Genomic DNA, 20,370 nt, shown 5'->3' on the forward strand with positions numbered 1-20,370 from the left:
ATGAGTTTTAATTAATTTAACATAATAACTAATCTGTGCCATGCAAGCCACCACTAGCTAGACTTTTCTTGCCTTATAAGTGGTAAAAAAATACAAGACAAAGTGTACTTTGTACCTAGAATCCGAATGCTAAAATATTTAATATACTGAATCTTTACTCACAAGATCGACGAAGCGATCAAAATCAGTCTCTAGTTCAAAGATCAAAGCTAGACTCTCCTAATAACTATCTATAGCATTCATAGCTTCGTTTCTGTGTAATATCAGCGCCTAACGAATGACCCACATATTATTTAGACATGACAAAAACCTCACCCATTTATTTATCTCTAAACATGCGGCACAAGATCTATGTGTGCTTTTTGATATTACATCCGTAATATAAAATCTTACATAAATTAGTATTTCAGATGTAACTGACGAGAGATTTAATAAAAATGGAATATGCTCAAAAGTAATTTAAAATAAATTCTATATTTGTTTGAGGTGGATTGTGTTTTCTACAAATTACGACAACGCTGAAAATATAAAAATATGATTGGCTAATAGAACAGATATTATTTATATGTTAGATAATTAGCTGCGGCAATGGCTCGCCGGCAACAATATGCAATTTTAACTTAAAAAGGAAAAGCTATAAGGTGATTCAGAAATCAACTGAAGATAATTTACACACATACATTCTCTTCTATACTATAATATTATAAAGCTGAAGAGTTTGTTTGAACGCGCTAATCTCAGAAGCTACTGGTCCGATTTGAAAAATTCTTTCAGTATTAGATAGCCCATTTATCGAGGAAGGCTATAACAACGCGCTAAGACAAATGCAAGCGGAGCAACAATAAAGAATGTATCAAAATCGGGGTTTTAATCCTTTTTGAGAGCTTCTACTGCATGCGCTGCAGAAACAGTTAAAGTTTCGCTAAAGTAATGTACCTATATAAGAGTCTTCTCTGTATCTGTATCTCTCTAATGTATGAGAGTCTCTTTTGAAGTCGGTTAAAAAGCGTGATTTTGGTACCTTAAATAGCTCTTTAACATTCTATTATTCAAAAATATTTTCACTTTCTACGTAAACGAAGAGGCGGGTAAAATTTAGCGTTATGCCAAAGTAACTATTCCACGCGGACGAAGTCGCGGGCAAAAGCTAGTATTTATATATAGATAGATAGATATGAGTAATATACCGGAGCATGGCGACATCGTTGATGACCGTGTCAGGGTCGTATCGAGGATGTACGACTGCTTCGGTGACCTTCATCTCCAGTTCCCCGTAGTTCCGCAGGAGCAGGTCGTGCTCACCCAAGCGCACGTACAGCCGTCGCCGCACGCAATGAGCTGCTGTCACCACCCAGCGAAGCGAAACGAGGGTCCCGCCACAAAACGCCTCCTGGAGTACGTTATGTGTTTGTTTAGTAGCAATTAATAGCGTTTTTAGTTTTAATTCAAATAAAAATATATATATATGTGTGTGTGTGTCTGTGTGTGTGTATTTGTATGGATATATATTGTTTTGTATCTTGTAATATGTATATATTATTATACGTAGTGTTTAGTGCAAACACTAGGTTTGTCTTCCTAATTCTTCTTTCCTTTTGCGGGCCTACTGGAAGAGATTTTAACATGAAATAAGTAGTGCCCTTGTACTCTGTATCCTTATTGTCGTGCTTTTTGTAACAACTGTGTGTACAAAATATATTTAAAAAAATCAATACATATAATAAAATATATAACAAATTGGTTGTTGATGGATTATCTTATCTCATATCTTTAAACGAGCAATTCTTGTATATAAATATATATAATCTGATTCTCGGAAACGGCTTCAACGATTTTCATAAAATTTAGTATACAGGGGATTTCGGGGGCGATAAATCGATCTAGCTACGATTTATTTTCAGAAAATGTTGTTTTATTCGTGTTTTAAATAATCAAGTATCAATACTTTTGATTTTTTTCTTTAAATTACCAGTTCATGTTTTTTTTTATTCTGTCGGTAAATCGAAAAATACTATTCATATTTCATCATTTTACCAATATGTTATTCGTATTTAAATATAATTACTAAAAAACACAATTTATCAACAACAAAAAATACCGAGAAAAGCTCATCCAGCGGTCATACAGGTACTCTCTCAATAAAAGAACAAAAATACGATTTGTTAAGAATTTAATAATAAGTGTATCTAACACTGATACTGTACCTAACACATATTTTAGTATTACTTAAATTTCTTGATAGACTCTATAGTCGTATCTCTGGATCTACTGAGCACAGCAACCGCTATGAAATTCCAGATATTAATTCTAAGTCGTGTCGCATATATCTGAACTTTATTCTACGAGAATTCGGAATAAAGAGCTATGATATCAAACTCAATGTCTATTTCATAATATTTATTAAACCAAAATTTATATTCTACGAAAAGGTGATTTTTTTTTTACTAATATGAAATACTTAATTCTATTACAAAGAAATGAACAAAGGAATGAAAAAAGAAAAAAAAATTAACCAACTTGTACATTTTATAAAGATTATTAATAACTATTGACTAACTTTATAAGGATTACGTACGGAATTCAGACCAAAAAATGATTACTGATATTCTCGAGCAAAATATTTTGTGTTATACCGTCTTATTAACGTATGTACGATGAGTAATAACGGAATGATGCATGTTTTAATAAATTTGAAATTTGATAAATTCACAACTACTAATTTTAAAATTTACTGAAGTATATAATGATATGTCGCAAATAAACTAATGCTGTCTAACCATAAAGTAGTTCGTGTCACTAAAAATAAATAATTCGGAAGTTTATTTGAGAAAAGATGCCCGAACAAAAACCATAAATTTAAAAAATATCGCGAGTACAATATGTGTCGAAACTTTAATGGAGAATGCTTTACTTAAAATTTCAACGTACTAAACACACTATTTCAACTAACTCTAAATAGATGTGGCGTTCATGTGTACTAATGCGAAAGGAGAACTATCCTCTGGGAATGTGTTTGTACTCAGCGAGCGACAGTCCAACATATTTCATAATTTAAAATATGCTACTTCTACTAAAATTGCTTTAAAGAGCTGCATATTAAAATCGCTTTGTTTGTTTAGTTGACTGACTTAGAACAGTACAGTAGTTAGAGCTCTGGACTGTTGCGCCGAGGGTCGTTCTTCAATTCCAATTCGAAGCAAACATTGTGTGATGAAGAGGTTTTTTGGTTCTGTGTCTGGGCGTGTATTATCTATATTTAAACATATCGACGCTTGAAAGGCAAACGTGACTAAGCGACAATGCGTGAACTTAACAGTAGACTAATTTAAAGTTGAAATACCTAAAAAAAAAATCTATTTTAACGAATCTAGCTGTAGGATTGAAATGATTTTAACAGACCTAGAAATATATTTTTTTTGCGCATCGAATATGGTTATTGCCTATCATTTATGTATAAAGCAATTATTGTCGCTTAGTCACGTTTGCCTTTCAAGCGTCGATATGTAGTTATAAGTATGGTTATCAGTTTTTAGTACCCTTCTTATCTACCTACATACGTCCACTGCTTATAGGCCTCCCCAAGCCTCGCTACAAAGATCGGTCCTGCGTTGCTTGCATCCAGTGGATCCCCGCGAACCTCAATAGGTCGTCGGTACATCTTATGGGAGGTCTACCCACGCTACGTCTTCCGATACTAGTACTTTAGTACTTATAACACAGGAAATCCTAAATACGGGCCGGATGACCATGCGTGATTTGTTCCCAATTATTATTATTATTATTATATATTATAATATATTAAATTATCATAATTAATTTAGAAATGAAATGTATATGAGTGCAAGACACTTTCAATTTACACCAGTATATATGTTTAGTGTAAGCAGATAAGTAATACGGTCACCGTCCTCGTCGAACCCGTCGCTAGCGACGAAGGCCTCGACGAGTAAATTAACTCATAGACACAGCCTACTGAGTTTCTCGCCGGATCTCCTCAGTGGGTCGCGTTTCCGATCCGGTGGTAGATTCTGCGAAGAACTGCTCTTGCTAGGGCCAGTGTTAGCAACACTCCTGGTTTGAGCCCCGTGAGCTCTCCTACACATCAAGGAGAAGCTGAAATAGCCTCTCAAGGCTATCAGCATATGTAGGAAAAAAAAGAAATAACTAATTAAGGTGTCACATAACGTAAATAACGCCTAATGCGAGACACTCTGATGTTGGTCTCTATAGTAAATACGTGAAATAATATTATACGAGAACCTACTAATGTTAATTAGTCAAAATCGATAAACAAAAGGAACAATTGAGTCGTCTATTATCAAAGGTGGCAATCTGTGCATTTGGACAAATTTTTTTTATTGATATGACAATACAGATTGATTTGAATATAATCGTCTCCTTCAAAGAATACGGTTCAAAACCTGCATTAAATAAAGGTTAATAGTTAACCTGTTATTTATCTAAGATGTCGTTCCGAAGAGTTTTGTGACTGCCAATGGAATACAAAGTCAATAATTCGTTTTTCTGATTTACCAATCATTGTCCAAGAGTCAGATTGCCGGCTTTGATAATAGTCGACTCAATTAATTGTACGGAATTAATGGCGCACCAGTTAAAGGACTTAAGTTGGACAAGTTGGCTAATAGATAAACCGTTTTGAAACTATGAATAATATACGTAGTTTATGATTTATTCAAGAATGCGCTAAAAGCATAGTTTGGTTTCTATATTCGTAATGAATTTGATTCCTACGGAGTTTATCTTGAGATATTTATATATTTTATTTTCTTACGGGGTAGACAAGTGCTCGGCCCATCAATTGGTGAGTGGTCATCGATACTCATGGACATTAGTAATGCACAGCTGTACCACTGTCTACCGATATGCCTACCGACACCTATGGTCTCTTAATATTAGGTGGGTGTCTAAACACCTAACGCATTAAAAGAAAATAAACATATTCCTCGTTCTTTAAAACTTGACTATTTAGAAGATTTTTATGATCGTATTTTCGCCAGTTTTTACTAGTGATAAACATAATTAAAACTATGGACGACTACGGTAGTCATAAGGTCTAAGTTCCGTGACTACGAAAACTGTAAAGTATTCGTAACCTCGAAAATAATGCAATGACAATTAAAAAATGGTGACATAAAATCGTAAAAGAAGTTTTAATACGATATTTATGATGTTTAATTTATTTATAGAATTTTTGCATTTATATTTCCAAATATTTAAGACAACGTGTGTGTGTATGTGACACCAAAATGTTTGACCGTATTTGCTTTAATTATACTAGATGATGACCGAGCTTTGCTCGTTTTTTTTTGATAACGCCATCTTGTTGTCTTTAAAGCGGTTAGTTGCCCTCAATTAAGAAAAATAGTATTATTATTCGCCAATAGATGTCGGTAAGAGTTGATTATTGAAAAGACGAATAAAACAACATTTTCTGAAAATAAATCGTAGCTAGATCGATTTATCGCCCCCGAAATCCTCTGTATACTAAATTTTATGAAAATCGTTGGCGCCGTTTCCGAGATTCAGATTATATAATAATAATATATATATACAAGAATTGCTCGTTTAAAGGTATAAGATTGGTGATGCTTATAATTGTAATGACTAGTATAATTAAAATAAATTTAATGGTTGATATTAGAGATTGTGAAGAAAAAAAAAACACTGCTATGCGATTCACAATTGCCACGTTTTTATTATATTATCCATCTCATAAACGGTATTCTTTGTTAAAACAAAATTTTGTAAATCTTTACGAAAACAAATAGATGAACTGAAGATCAGAACTCATCAGCAGTTTCAACAGAGTTTAGCAATTTTTGGTAAGCCGTACGTACCTATACGCACTATAGTAATATAAATCTAAAGTTCTTAAACTAATAATATTCTATAGAGCTGAATGCCAGTGAAACTAGCAGCAAATATTGCATTTTCTTCATTACTGATAGAAGTTTATTAATGTGTGCAGCCAAGTTCTTTTGATTATAATTTTATTACTCCAGACTCGAGCGTGCTCTGCATTAAATTGGTGCATTTTGCAATTTCATAGTTACCATTAACTTTGAACTATTTCTCGGGTAATGCTCTCAGAAATTCAGTGGCTCGTACGGTTCATTATTCTAACATTGGTTTTTATATGGTAAAAAATAAAGAATAAAATACTAAAGCATATTAGATTACACGACAGCGTAATTATTAGGAAGCTTTTACTTTTAATGGATCCTCTTAGTAGGTGAGGTATCAAATATCATATAATAACAATATGGAATAGCGTATCAATAGATCAAAAGATCTTAATTAGATTAACTTTTCCTCTTATAAAACAGATATTAGATTTTCTATCTGTTCTTTTTTTCTTTAAATGAACTCACGACCTGTATGATATAAAGTCACCGAAAATCATTGGGATTACTCCCTTGTATGTCACTATATACATACATGCATGTATTATTTTATATAGGCTCTATACAAACAGGTTGGTGATACACATTCCGTTCGGGAATACTGTCTACCTTCAGTAAAATCTCCTTAATTCCTATTCTTAAACTAACTCAAATTATCGTTATCGTGTATCAAAGATATTTCTGATAAATATATCGAAGGTCTTTAGAGAGTATGCTTCTATCGCACTCATTATTATTTACAGTAAAGATGTATTTCAAGTAATAATTAACTGTGATTTGTAGCCAAGTTCGATATACCTAGTCAGGTCATAAATTCTGTCACATGTTTAATGTAAAATAATTGAAACAAGTTTATTCATTATGTAACCATTCATATAACAAAATGAACTTAACAAAACATAGATTCTTATGACACTAAAGTTTATTCAAAATGACCTCCGTGATTTTGAATACAGGCCTTCAATCTGCGCGGCCAGTCGTCTATCGCAGCACGAACGAGGTCCATGTCAATATCGGCGGCTGCCTTAATCAAGGATGTCTTGAGTGACTCCAAATTGAGATGAGGCTTTGAGCACGCCTTTTCCTCCAAGTGTTGCCATATCTTGTAATCTAACGGATTCAAATCTGGACTGGAGGAGGGCCAGTCTTCGTGCCGGATGAAGTCGATTACACGCGCCGCCAGCCAGTCTTGTGTGCTCTTCGCTCTATGAGCTGGCGCCGAATCCTGTTGGAATACCCAGTGCCTGTTATTGAACATGGTATGAGAAACAGGTTCCACAAGGTTCGTCAGGACTGTATTTTGATACACAACTGCATTCGTTTTTACACCTTTCTCACAAAAATGTACCTCTGTTAAGCCCCAATAAGAAACTCCCAACCATACCATGAGCGAGGATGGAAAATGACCTCGTTAAACACGCGGAATACGGTTGCTCGCTTCTTCACTACTGCGTGCGTACACCTTATCATTTTGTTTGTTGTAGCTCTCTTCTACGGTAAAAAAAATTTCATCCGAAAAAAGAATTTCCCGATATTTTTTTCCCGCGTACCGCTTCAACAAAGCGCGGCATCTCTTAAGTCTCAGGTCCATTAGACGAGCATTCAAACGATGTCCTGTTTTTCTTCGATATGCCCGAAGCTCTAAGTCTTCATTTAACACCCTTTTCACCGTGGTTCTGCTTAACCCCATCTGAAGGGCCAACAGTTTCTGCTTACGTTTGGGATTTCTTTGAATTCGCGCCTTCTCACCTTTTATCACTGCTCGAGTCCTAACAGACCGAGGGCGACCACTTCTTGACCTGTCATCTACACTAGAGTCTTCATTGTATCGTTTGATGGTACGATAAACGAATCTTTTGGTTATATTCAAATTTTTCAGTATGTAAAAAAATTGAATTGGCGCGTAACCGCAACGATGCAACGCAATAACTGCAACACGGTGTTCTTTAAGCGTCCACTCCATATTTAAAAATGAGTAAAATTCTAAAAGTATACATTTTTATTTTCATGAACAATTCGAAATTCGAATTCAATAAACTTTTTTGTGGCCAGCATTCTAAAAGAAAAGTTTTTACTGTGTGACAATACTTATGACCTGACTAGTTATATGTTTTTATATAAATATGGAACAGCTACACTGACTAGTATTTTTTTAAACTCCAGATCCATGCCTCGCAACGAGATAAAATATCAAGACCATCAATTCTCAAGACACATACTTTAAAACAAAAAATAGCACAATGGAGAGAATATTTTACTTATGCATAATCAAACACAAATAAAATATGAATTACAATCAGCCCTACCTATACATAGGTCAATTTCATTTCTGAGTAAATAGAGTATATTATTATATAGTAGCGTATACTTTTGAGTATATAGTAGAAAATATTGAATAGATTTTAGTAGGCAACGGATTAATTGTACCACTTGCATTGATTACTTTTATGAGCCACAATAGCCCCTCACCATCAGGTCAAATGCTTGTCTACAAGAGACAATAAAAATATATCATTATATTATTGTCCCTGAATACTGGCAAAACGTCGTACAAAAGCGGCTGATAAAATCGAAAATTGTCTCTTGAGAATAAACAAATGCATGAAATGGAGTCCACACGGGCAGGTACCACCACCCTGCCTATTTCTGCCGTGAAGCAGTAATGCGTTTCGGTTTGAAGGGTGGGGCAGCCGTTGTAAGTACATATACTGAGACCTTAGAACTTATATCTCAAGGTGGGTGGCGCGTTTACGTTATAGATGTCTATGGGCTCCAGTAACCACTAAACACCAGGTGGGCTATAAAAAAAAAGAATTCTTGGGACCAAACGACTATTACCTTAAATCGATTTAGAACGGCAACCTGCCACGGCCATTTACCAGGCGGCGCCGGCCTTCCTCCGATGATCCGGATCATGTCTCTCATACGGCCCCTGTACCTCGCGGCTACAGAGCCTCGATACCGTCCTAGTCGACCACAGGAGTGGGCAGTCGGAGCCATTCGGTAATCTTCGTGATGTATCGCTGGAGCCGGTGGAGGCATAGCTTGTAATACTGCACGCCCTAATATAGAAACAATCTAATTGATACACATTTCAATACATAAACGTCTTCATCGTTTTTATTTTACGAATCATTCGGGACTTGGTTTTTTCTTCATTGTAGTTTTAAAAGGCGAACTCAATACTACGATTAAAGCAAATTAGATTGTTAGAATAAGAATAGGACTATATTAAAAAATATGTGTTGCAATATTTCATCGTTTTAATTGTTTTACAATAGGCAAAGAATTATGAATTAGTTACATTGCCGATTGGACAATGATTGTTAACAAATCACTTCTATGGATATAATATGATTTAAAATATTATTTTATAATATTTAGGCTGATTCGACAACCTCGTAGCGGTCTGTTGTGAAACGTTATTCCAAACCACACTAAAACGTGAATACAAAATGTTCAGACATCCCGTATGGCAAGCAGGGTAAGAAATCCAAAATTTAAATTTATATAATCAGTACTTTCGCCGACGACAGGCAACATTTAAGTAATCAATTACGCGCTCACCATGATAAAATTAAGTTATAAATTTTTACGGTTTAAGTGTTATTTATTAATAAATAACAAATCAAAATAATTTAATATAAATTAATTCACACAGTAGAACAAATCTTCCAATGCGCTTGAAGGAGGCACAGTTCCCAAGATACTGGCTGCGTTACCTCGTTGGACAACCAGATTCACTCTCTGTGCAAAGTATCAGCCAGCTTTAGTATCACGTGTAACCTCCTTTAAGCGTTTGGAGATTACTGATAAAAAATTCTTTGCTTCAGGGCCCCAAGGGCCCATCTTTATTAATTAATCTGTAAAGTTTATAATATAGCACCAATATAAATTAATCAGTATGTAACTTCACGGCCATGAAAAAAAGCTATCAGCGATTAGTATCAAATACGAATTTAGTATTATTAATGAAAATTTTGTTAGTACCTATGCTCTAGATCACCTGGGTCCTGCCGCTTCTGCATTCTGTTTCGTATCCACGTGTGACAGAAACTTCCTTCCAAATAGCAATACGCCGACTGCTTTACAATTTTACGACCGCAAATTGACCGTTTCATGCATCGCCTGTGAAACGACATTACATATTTGAGAGAAAGAAAGAGAGAGAGTATGTTTTGTTGTACACTAAAATAAATCAAATGCAAAATGCAATACAATGAGCGGCCTTATCGCTAATAGCGATTTTTCCTAAACAACCATCAGGTGGAAAAGAATCACTTCAGGAAGCAAATTAATCGCAGTATAGGTATAATAATACTTATCTATTGAGACAAAAAAAATCATAAATATGAATAATATGGTTACTATTTATTTTAGTATTTAAAACTAAGGATCAACTCATGCGATTTGCATAAACGAAGATAATTTGGCGCCGATTATTTTTTAAATAATATTAATTGCATGTTTATTAACAGTTAAATTTGACTTGAAACCAATTATTAATAAGTAAGCATACAATTTTAAAAGACGCACATACAGTATTAAGGTATAGTAATATGTTTTCTTTGAGTTCGTTTCTGGTTGTGCCCATTTTTTTAATTGACTTTCATGGATAGACGAGTTCATGCCTCGCTTTTTCATTAAGGGACCCTCTGACCTAATCTCTACAAGAGCGGATCCAATTTAAAGTTATTATTGCTATGAAAGAAGCTTTGCCCAACATTTAGCATGTTTGATATATTCGCAACAGTAAATGCAAAAGTACTAGTAGCTATGATACAAAATGAACCATGTAAAATAGAAATCCAAAAGTGTACGCTTCTGGATACAATAAAACATATTTTATACAAGATATAATAAATTTACCAATATATTTGTCGAATGATTCTTTAATGTGATATTATTTTGGCGATTTTTCACTTATTTATTGCCGAACCGCGAATTGTCTAAGGTAATTTAAGATGGCAGGTAGATGCTCGTGTAACACTTCAACAATTGTTTCAGATTACTGATTATTATAATGTCTTGCTCTTTACAACTTACTTTAAAACATAAAAACAATGAATTGTACGAACCTTCTTCTTACAGTTGTACATTTGCGAGAACAATTAGTCCATGAGCTCCACTGCGAGAATCCACGGAATCGTTTCTGCACATCTTCGGAATCTAACTGACGTCTTTGAGGCTGTCGATTGAAAATATTATAAATTAACTGTAGTTCATGTAACATTCCCATACTTCCTTCACGCCTGATCACATACTTACGCTCTGCGAAACTAAAAACCCAGAAAAAGGCCATGAGGATTGCGAATAATTTACACTTGTATCATTTGAAATCCCTACAAAGATCTGAAGTTCGTTCGATCAATTTTTATGAGCAGTATCTTGAATAATTCTTTGGAATGATTATCACTTTTTCCTGTAAACGCACCACCAACGCCTTACGTATTGTTAGTAATTTACTGTTCGTAAGCAGCAGGCTAGCAGGTTCTAATCAAAATGTAAGGCTATGGCAAAATGTAATTGAAACTGTCGATGATTGATGAAAATATATGTATCGATATATATTTTTAATAGATAAAATATTATTATTGCATGGATTTCATTTTTTTTCCTTCTATAACACAATTTTTTTATTACCCGACTATGTATTAGTTTACACAGTCTGATAATGAATGACTGGTACAAAAAACAAAAAAAATAGATTAAAGTTGAAATTGAATTTGGAACCTGTCATTCTCATTTGAATATTCATTGTGTTTTTTCATTTTCGCGCCAAACTTTGTTAAGTATTGTGATGTTAAAATGTAATACGTAATAGGAAAAGAGAATCGAATTGCTGTGATAGCATTACAGAACGTGTGTGCGGAGCTAAGTTCTTTGAAAGTTTTTACTCGAATCTTTGTGTACCGGGTTATTGACAGATAAAATTAAACATCCTTTGTTTGTGACTTAGAATAATACAGCGATAGTTCTATAGTAGTACTTCATATGATAACAGTGGGCTGTCACCTATAAAGCTGGTCCCTAATATTAACTGTTAACTATTTTCTTACTTTGAATTGTCAACCATACGCGTATCTTTCTAGTAGTTTTGTGAAATCTACCGTAAAGGCGTGAGTGAGTAACATTGAGAACACTGTGTACTACGTCTTAAGGCTTCCACACAAAACCGCGATGCGATGCCATACGATTTATTACGGCAAACCGTTGATTAGGGTAACCATACCTTCAACAGTAGTCAGCGGTATTGGACGTGTTTTAGAAAGCGTAAGATGGAACACAAAAATATTGTTGCACTGCTGTTATTGTTAAATAGATATAAAAGAAAAAGATGATTTTGGATTAATCCATTTATTACGATTATGAACGCTGATGGGAACTATTTTACTCGAAAGTGCTATGTGGTGAGCACAGAAGAAGAATTTTTTTTCGATTATTTTAGAATGAGCATATATTCATTTGAAGAGCTTTTGAGTTTATTATCACCATGCCTACAAAAAACGATCGTACAAGGGAAGAATTATCTAGATTAGATACATTATCTTGCTACGAATGTAAAAAATATATAAATTAGCCATCAAAAATAATGTCAATTCCTCTGAGTAAATTGCAGCAAATGCATGCATAATATCTATTTATAATTTAACTTACTACGATATTGAACAAGACACTGAAACAACGTTATTTAAAACAAATACTCATACAGATTTAAATGAAACAGACTAAAATCTAGTTTATGTTTTCTAACGATTCTTCAAAAGATTATTTCGAGAGTAACCACAACGCGAAAACCTTGGTCTTTATAATTTTACCGTCATAAATAGAATTAGGCATCTACTTTTATCATGTAATAATAATCATTTGTCTAGGAATTCTTCATCAATCAACAACTCTGAAATAATGCCTCCAAGAGACATCTTCCCTTAAGTAGCTCACTTCATTAGCTGTGTAAACAAATCCGTCACAATCGTCAACCATTCCACACACCCTTAGATGTTTATGCTATGAATAAACCAAAATTATAAACAAAACTCTTGATCAAATTCTGAATAGAAAAAAATTGCCAAAAGAAAAACTGATGCTTATAGTCTATTGTATTATTACTCAAGGTAAAGGTATGAGACTCGGTTTTCTTCGAAATAAGACTAATATTACCTACTTTCCTTTCAAATCGGTAGCAGTCATTTCTACCTCATTTAACTATTATAAAAGGGGGTTGGTGCTTCCCGCTTCCGTAGGTTTAACCCGCGATTCCCTACAAGTGACCCCTGGGTGGTGCTAAACGGGAGCCGAAAACATAACCGGTGGTAGGACCTAGTCCGACTGGCTGGCGACCACCCTCCAACTAGAGTCCGCCGCCAAATAGCCTAGCTGTGTTCCGGCGTGTGGGTTGGAGAGCCAGTTCTATCCCTTTCCTTTCCCCTTCCTTGTTGGGGGTGAGTCTTGGTGACGCCTGGAACTTGCGGAGCAGACGTGCGTGCGAACTCACGGGGCGTGATTGTTTGACGGGGGTATAGGGAAACCCAGTGAAACGGTACCCGCTGCCGCCCGCCGGTCAGTAGGGGACCTGAACCCGGGTGTCTCTACTAAACTCCGCCCCGGGAAGCTGTCCCGCCAACCGGTGTAAAATCCTGTCGTGCGGTCGTCGTGCCGGAGTCGGAGACCGGAGTGGATCCCGGCGATCGCACGCAGAGTGGACTGGGGGCCCTTCCATGCCCTGCGTCAGTCTCTCACGCAACCCGTGGTCGAGCGCGTACTATGTTCCGCGCTTCATTCAGGTGTTACCTCGATCTCACCTCCAACATCCTACCTCTCCTAATCCTACTCTCCGAAAATTTAAAATCATGAAGTCGACAAAGAAAAAGAAAAGGGTTTCACAGGCGGTTCCCCATTCCACATTTAATGTGGATTTCAGCAATGTCAGGGGCCTACATAGCAACCTTGACGCCGTACACCACCACCTTGAGACGGCGCAGCCTGCCCTGCTTTTTTTAACGGAGACGCAGATATCTGCTCCGGATGATACCTCATACCTTGAATACCCCGGCTACGTATTGGAGCACAACTTCCTGCGTAAAGCCGGGGTGTGCGTATTCGTCCGGGCTGATGTCTGTTGTCGCCGTCTTCGGGGCCTCGAACAACGGGACCTGTCCCTCTTGTGGCTGCGCGTAGATCACGGGGGCCGTAGCCGAATCTACGCGTGCCTGTACAGGTCCCACAGCAGTGATGCAGGTTCAGCTCTGTTTGAGCATGTGCAAGAGGGGACTAACCGCGTGCTTGAGCAGTACCCATCTGCGGAGGTGGTGGTTCTTGGAGACTTTAACGCTCATCACCAAGAGTGGTTGGGGTCCAGAACCACTGACCTCCCGGGTCGGACTGCCTACGATTTCGCCTTGGCCTACGGCTTCTCCCAGCTGGTGACACAGCCCACCCGTGTCCCAGATATCGAGGGGCACGAGCCTTCTTTGTTGGACCTTCTGCTGACCACAGATCCGGCCGGATACAGTGTGGTGGTCAACGCTCCGCTTGGATCGTCTGATCACTGCCTTATTCGTGCTGCCGTACCACTCTCTCGTCCTGATCGTCGAACGATGACCGGGTATCGAAGAGTTTGGCGGTATATGTCAGCAGATTGGGATGGATTGCGTGAATTTTACGCATCCTACCCATGGGGGCGGTTCTGCTTTTCCTCTGCTGATCCTGACGTCTGTGCGGACCGTCTTAAAGACGTGGTGCTCCAGGGGATGGAATTGTTTATTCCCTCCTCTAAAGTGCCCGTTGGGGGTCGCAGCAGACCCTGGTATAACAATGCCAGCAGGGATGCTGCACACCTCAAGCGGTCCGCATACGTGGCATGGGATAATGCCAGGAGACGTCGGGATCCTAACATCTCAGGGGAAAGGCGGAAATATAACGCCGCTTCCAGGTCCTACAAGAAGGTAATTGCCAAGGCAAAGTCGGAGCACGTCGCTAGAGTTGGCGAGCGATTGAAGAGCTATCCCTCCGGGAGCCGTGCTTTTTGGTCGCTCGCCAAAGCTGCAGAAGGAAACTTTTGCAGGTCAAGTCTCCCACCACTGCGCAAGTCCGATGACAGTCTGGCCCACAGCGCGAAAGAGAAGGCTGACCTTCTGGTCAAACTCTTCGCCTCGAACTCGACTATGGACGACGGGGGTGCCACACCACCGAACATCCCCCGGTGTGATAGCTCCCTGCCGGATATCTGCTTCACACAGTGTGCAGTCAGGCGGGAGCTCCGACTCCTGGACGTCCATAAGTCGAGTGGGCCAGACGGCATCCCCGCAGTGGTTTTGAAAACGTGCGCCCCTGAGCTGACACCTGCGCTAACGCGTTTGTATCGCCTCTCTTATTGCACTAACAGGGTTCCGTCTTCATGGAAGACCGCCCACGTCCACCCTATCCCCAAGAAGGGTGACCGGTCGGACCCATCGAGCTACAGGCCTATCGCGATAACTTCCTTGCTTTCCAAGGTGATGGAGCGAATAATAAATACACAACTCCTGAAGTATCTTGAGGATCGCCAGCTGATCAGTGACCGACAGTACGGTTTCCGTCACGGTCGCTCAGCTGGTGATCTTCTTGTATACCTTACTCACAGGTGGGCTGAAGCCTTGGAGAGCAAGGGCGAGGCTCTTGCTGTGAGCCTTGATATCGCGAAGGCCTTCGACAGGGTCTGGCATAGGGCACTTCTATCGAAGCTACCATCTTACGGAATCCCAGAGGGTCTCTGCAAGTGGATCGCTAGCTTTTTGGATGGGCGGAGCATCACGGTCGTTGTAGACGGTGACTGTTCTGATACCATGACCATTAACGCTGGCGTTCCACAGGGTTCGGTGCTCTCCCCCACGCTTTTCATCCTGTATATCAATGACATGCTGTCTATTGATGGCATGCATTGCTATGCGGATGACAGCACGGGGGATGCGCGATATATCGGCCATCAGAGTCTTTCTCGGAGCGCGGTGCAAGAGAGACGATCAAAACTTGTGTCTGAAGTGGAGAACTCTCTGGGGCGAGTCTCCGAATGGGGTGAATTGAACTTGGTTCAATTCAACCCGATAAAGACACAAGTTTGCGCGTTCACTGCGAAGAAGGACCCCTTTGTCATGGCGCCGCAATTCCAAGGAGTATCCCTGCAACCTTCCGAGAGTATCGGGATACTTGGGGTCGACATTTCGAGCGATGTCCAGTTTCGGAGTCATTTGGAAGGCAAAGCCAAGTTGGCGTCCAAAATGCTGGGAGTCCTCAACAGAGCGAAGCGGTACTTCACGCCTGGACAAAGACTTTTGCTTTATAAAGCACAAGTCCGGCCTCGCATGGAGTACTGCTCCCATCTCTGGGCCGGGGCTCCCAAATACCAGCTTCTTCCATTTGACTCCATACAGAGGAGGGCCGTTCGGATTGTCGATAATCCCATTCTCTCGGATCGTTTGGAGCCTCTGGGTCTGCGGAGGGACTTCGGTTCCCTCTGTATTTTATACCGTATGTTCCACGGGGAGTGCTCTGAGGAATTGTTCGAGATGATACCAGCATCTCGTTTTTACCATCGCACCGCCCGCCACCGGAGTAGAGTTCATCCATACTACCTGGAGCCGCTGCGGTCATCCACAGTGCGTTTCCAGAGATCTTTTTTGCCACGTACCATCCGGCTATGGAATGAGCTCCCCTCCACGGTGTTTCCCGAGCGCTATGACATGTCCTTCTTCAAACGAGGCTTGTGGAGAGTATTAAGCGGTAGGCAGCGGCTTGGCTCTGCCCCTTGCATTGCTGAAGTCCATGGGCGACGGTAACCACTCACCATCAGGTGGGCCGTATGCCCGTCTGCCTACAAAGGCAATAAAAAAAAAAAAAAAAAAAACACGTACATACCTATTATGTATACAAATACAAATATACATTCATACTAGAGTAGACTCGTGAGCTATCAAGTATTAGCTATACTGCCTAACTCTGCCGCAAAATATTTTAGTGTAGACGGCTATGATTCCGATGTAACTAAGACTTAATCTTATTGTCAGGAGGTCCGCAACGCCAAGTTTTTGCATCTATACACTCGACTTACTTCAACAAGAAGGCTATTGTTTGCCCATACACGCAAAACAAATCTGTTTGAAACTGTCACTAATAAGTTTTTAACTTCGTTATCTTCTTTTTCTATCTTCTATATGAAAAAATGAATTGCTGTTCGTTAGTCTCGCTAAAACTCGAGAACGGCTGGACCGATTTGGCAATTTTTTTTCTTGAATTATTTGTGCAAGTCCAGATAAGGTTTAAAAGGTAGATAAATATGAAAATGCTTGGAATTAAATAAAAATCCCAATTTTCTTTTCCCTTTGACGTGTCCCCGTCGGACGGATTCTTTTTGTTTGTTTTAAGTTTATTTTATACAAAATTTTAGGTATTTTATTTATCGATTGAGGCTCTACGAAGTCTGCCGGGTCAGCTAGTAATTAAATAAAAATTGAATTGTTAGAAAATAGCTTACTATAATCATGTAATTTCCGAACTTTGTGTTTTGTGTCATCTTCTTTCGACCCCTGTTGCGTTGTCTACATCTGCGAACAAATGAACTCAAAAAATATATTCACACGACTACGACATAATAATTAGCTTAGTTCGAATGGACGAGTCCATAGATTTGACGGTCGCATGCTGTATCCGAAACTATGAATAATATCTCAACCATAACAACATAAATTATTTACAAACATCGTTCATCTTTACATAACTCAAACGGACTTCAATTATATTATTAACAAAATATGTGCTTGTATATAAAATATTATGAAAATCCCTAATGAGCATCGTTTTGATGTCGTAGTGGTCTAAAGGATAAGACGACCGGTGCATTTGTATGTAGCGATGCATCGGTCTACGAACCCTACCGGAGGTACAAAATTTTCCAATGAAATACATACTTAACAAATGTTCACGATTGATTTCCACGGTAAAGGATTAGCATCGTGTAAAAAAATCAAGACCGCAAAATTACATTTTCAGTAATACTGGTAATTACGGGCAGATACCACCGCCCTGCATATTTCTGCCGTGAAGCACGCAGAAATACGCGGTGTATTGCAAAAGCCTATATGTATATACTATTACCATATTTTCTTACATAAAATCACTAATACAAAATATAAGTTCCATAGGATGATTCCCCCAATAATACCGTTTTAAAATGTTTTTATCATTAAATGTACAATAACAAATTTTAAAAACCTCAGTATTAGGGTAAGGCGGAATAAATATGTGACAGCTACACTTGCTTTTTACACATGGGGCTAAAGAAATATTAACTCTTAAGCGACAAGTTTTCCACGCTGACTTTGGTAAATTAAAGTTGTTGTTTTTCGGTACGACATTACTGTTCTGCCGGCATCGTGAAAGATTCCTTCATACCATTTATTAAATGAAACAACAATTAAACTACTACCCGCTGAGTTCCTTGCAAGGCCTTCCCAGTGGGTCGCCATCGCTATTCCGAACCGGTGGTATAATCAGCGAAGCACTGCTCTTGCTAGGGCTAGTGTTAGCAAGTCCTCCCAGGTTAAGCCCCGTGAGCTAACCTACCAACCTGCCCGTAGTTGTAATAACGTCTTAGGCTACCAAAGATTAGGTAGGAGAAAAATAAGTAAAATATTCAAATAAAATTTACCTTGAAACTTGAACGCGTAAAGAGTCCCCACACACTCTTTTAAGTACACAATGTCGCCTCCGCGTCTTACGACCTTCTTGGCATACACTCCATCGAGTCCACGGCGAATATGAAGGTCGATTTAAATGAATTCCTAAAAACAAAAATACAAAAAAAAAACCTAATGATTTTAATACTTTGTTACTTGCTAATTCCAATAATTAGTTGTTTAATATTTAGTTACCTTTTTTTGGTTCCATCAATCTAATATTTTGATACTTTTTAGATGTTTTCATGTCAAATAAATTCGCATGCCCCTCGGTCGATATCGGATCGTTTTCTATCTGTAATACAAATGACAATATGTCATATTCAACAATAGGTACATAATAGCACTTACTAGCAATCAGTTACCCTGTGGATAACTAGGTCAATCCTTTCAAAATCTATAGATCCCGTACAATAGTTGCATTCATTCGATCAAGCAAGACATATTTCAATTTGGCTAGACGCCAGACCTTTTTGTGAACGATATGCATTGTCGTTTGCAATTTTGGCGATAGTAGCTGGAACCTTTTGTGCGATAGCCTTTTTAGTTTCATTTCAAATTGGCCCCGAATAAAATTTCATTCACCCAATACTACTTTTCAACGACATTGAAGCAAGAATGTTTTGTAATTGATTGATAAATAATATATAAACATACTTACATAATTAGTCAAAGAAAATTCGATGGTGATTAAATTTAAAATGATTGCAGGTCGTATCCACATCGTACTCTTAAATTCTTGTTTTTAGAACTCCATTAGAAACCAGCATCTGATATTTAAAACAAAACAATTTATCTGTATTAGCGCTTTCAAAATTTATAAGTACACTCACATTTCAGAAATTGAATGCTGCACTAGCAATGAATTTCCGCCGTGAAGCAGTAATGCGTTTCGGTTTGAAGGGCGGGGCAGCCGTTGTAACTATACTGAGAACTTAGAACTTATATCTCAAGGTGGGTGGTGCATGTAGATGTCTATGGGCTCCAGTAACCGCTTAACAGCAGGTGGGCTGTGAGCTCGTTCACCCATCTAATCAATAGAAAAAAATTTTTTTTCTTTTCTTCTTGACGTTAATATCGTGCTTTTTGTTAAAACTTTTCCCAAATCGAACTAAACCAAGGAAGATTCGAACTAACAACCAATATTTGTGATAAATCGTTCCTATGAAGTTTTATATGAAAAGGCGTTCGTATTCTTGGAGACAGTTTTTTTTCCATAAAAATGTTAATTAGTTTTTAAAAATCGAACTAAATCAAAGATAACACTATTTTTTGGAAAACGTATCTAATGAAATTTTAAAAGACTAAGGGTTACTACACAATTCTGGAAATGGACTATTTTTCTAACAACATATTTGATAATTATGTTATTTACCCTCTTTATTTTACTGTAATGTGGGATTCCTTAATAAAATATATAATAAGTAAGCCGTTGTTAAAACATTCCCTTATGTGGAACGTTAATTTGGTTGAATATTATAAATACAAAAAAATACTAAGCCCTCTATTATACATATTTACGCACCACGTGTCTTCTTTTGTGTGGAGAGCAAGAGGTACTTGACCTGATTCTACGCTTAGCAAATATACAGCTAATGAAATAAATTAAAAAAACTTTGTAAAAGTTCGGCAACTGTTTATTCCTATCATGCTAAGTAAAATCTTGAAGTTATAAAGTTAGGTGCAATTAAAAAACATTATTCCTATCTCAACCATTTATAGTTTCACGATATTTA

At 37.9% G+C, this 20,370-nt stretch overlaps 1 protein-coding gene across 1 annotated transcript in view; it reads right to left on the reverse strand.

Moving 5' to 3' along the window:
- The window catches only part of LOC114251333 (serine protease 30), a 64,949-nt gene that overhangs the window by 27,134 nt on the left and 17,445 nt on the right, over positions 1-20,370 (reverse strand). The window contains exons 2-9 of the mRNA XM_028185553.2: positions 19,296-19,404; positions 18,830-18,929; positions 18,607-18,739; positions 17,434-17,503; positions 11,003-11,112; positions 9,931-10,052; positions 8,763-8,986; positions 1,188-1,390 (exon numbers count right to left, since the gene is read on the reverse strand). Coding sequence (XP_028041354.2) covers positions 1,188-1,390; positions 8,763-8,986; positions 9,931-10,052; positions 11,003-11,112; positions 17,434-17,503; positions 18,607-18,739; positions 18,830-18,929; positions 19,296-19,358 — 1,025 coding nt within the window. The 5' untranslated portion in view covers positions 19,359-19,404. The remainder of the gene's footprint in view (positions 1-1,187; positions 1,391-8,762; positions 8,987-9,930; positions 10,053-11,002; positions 11,113-17,433; positions 17,504-18,606; positions 18,740-18,829; positions 18,930-19,295; positions 19,405-20,370) is intronic.

The sequence above is a fragment of the Bombyx mandarina genome, chromosome 22 (genome assembly GCF_030267445.1).
Source record: "Bombyx mandarina strain Sakado chromosome 22, ASM3026744v2".
Classification (NCBI taxonomy): Eukaryota; Metazoa; Arthropoda; class Insecta; order Lepidoptera; family Bombycidae; genus Bombyx; species Bombyx mandarina.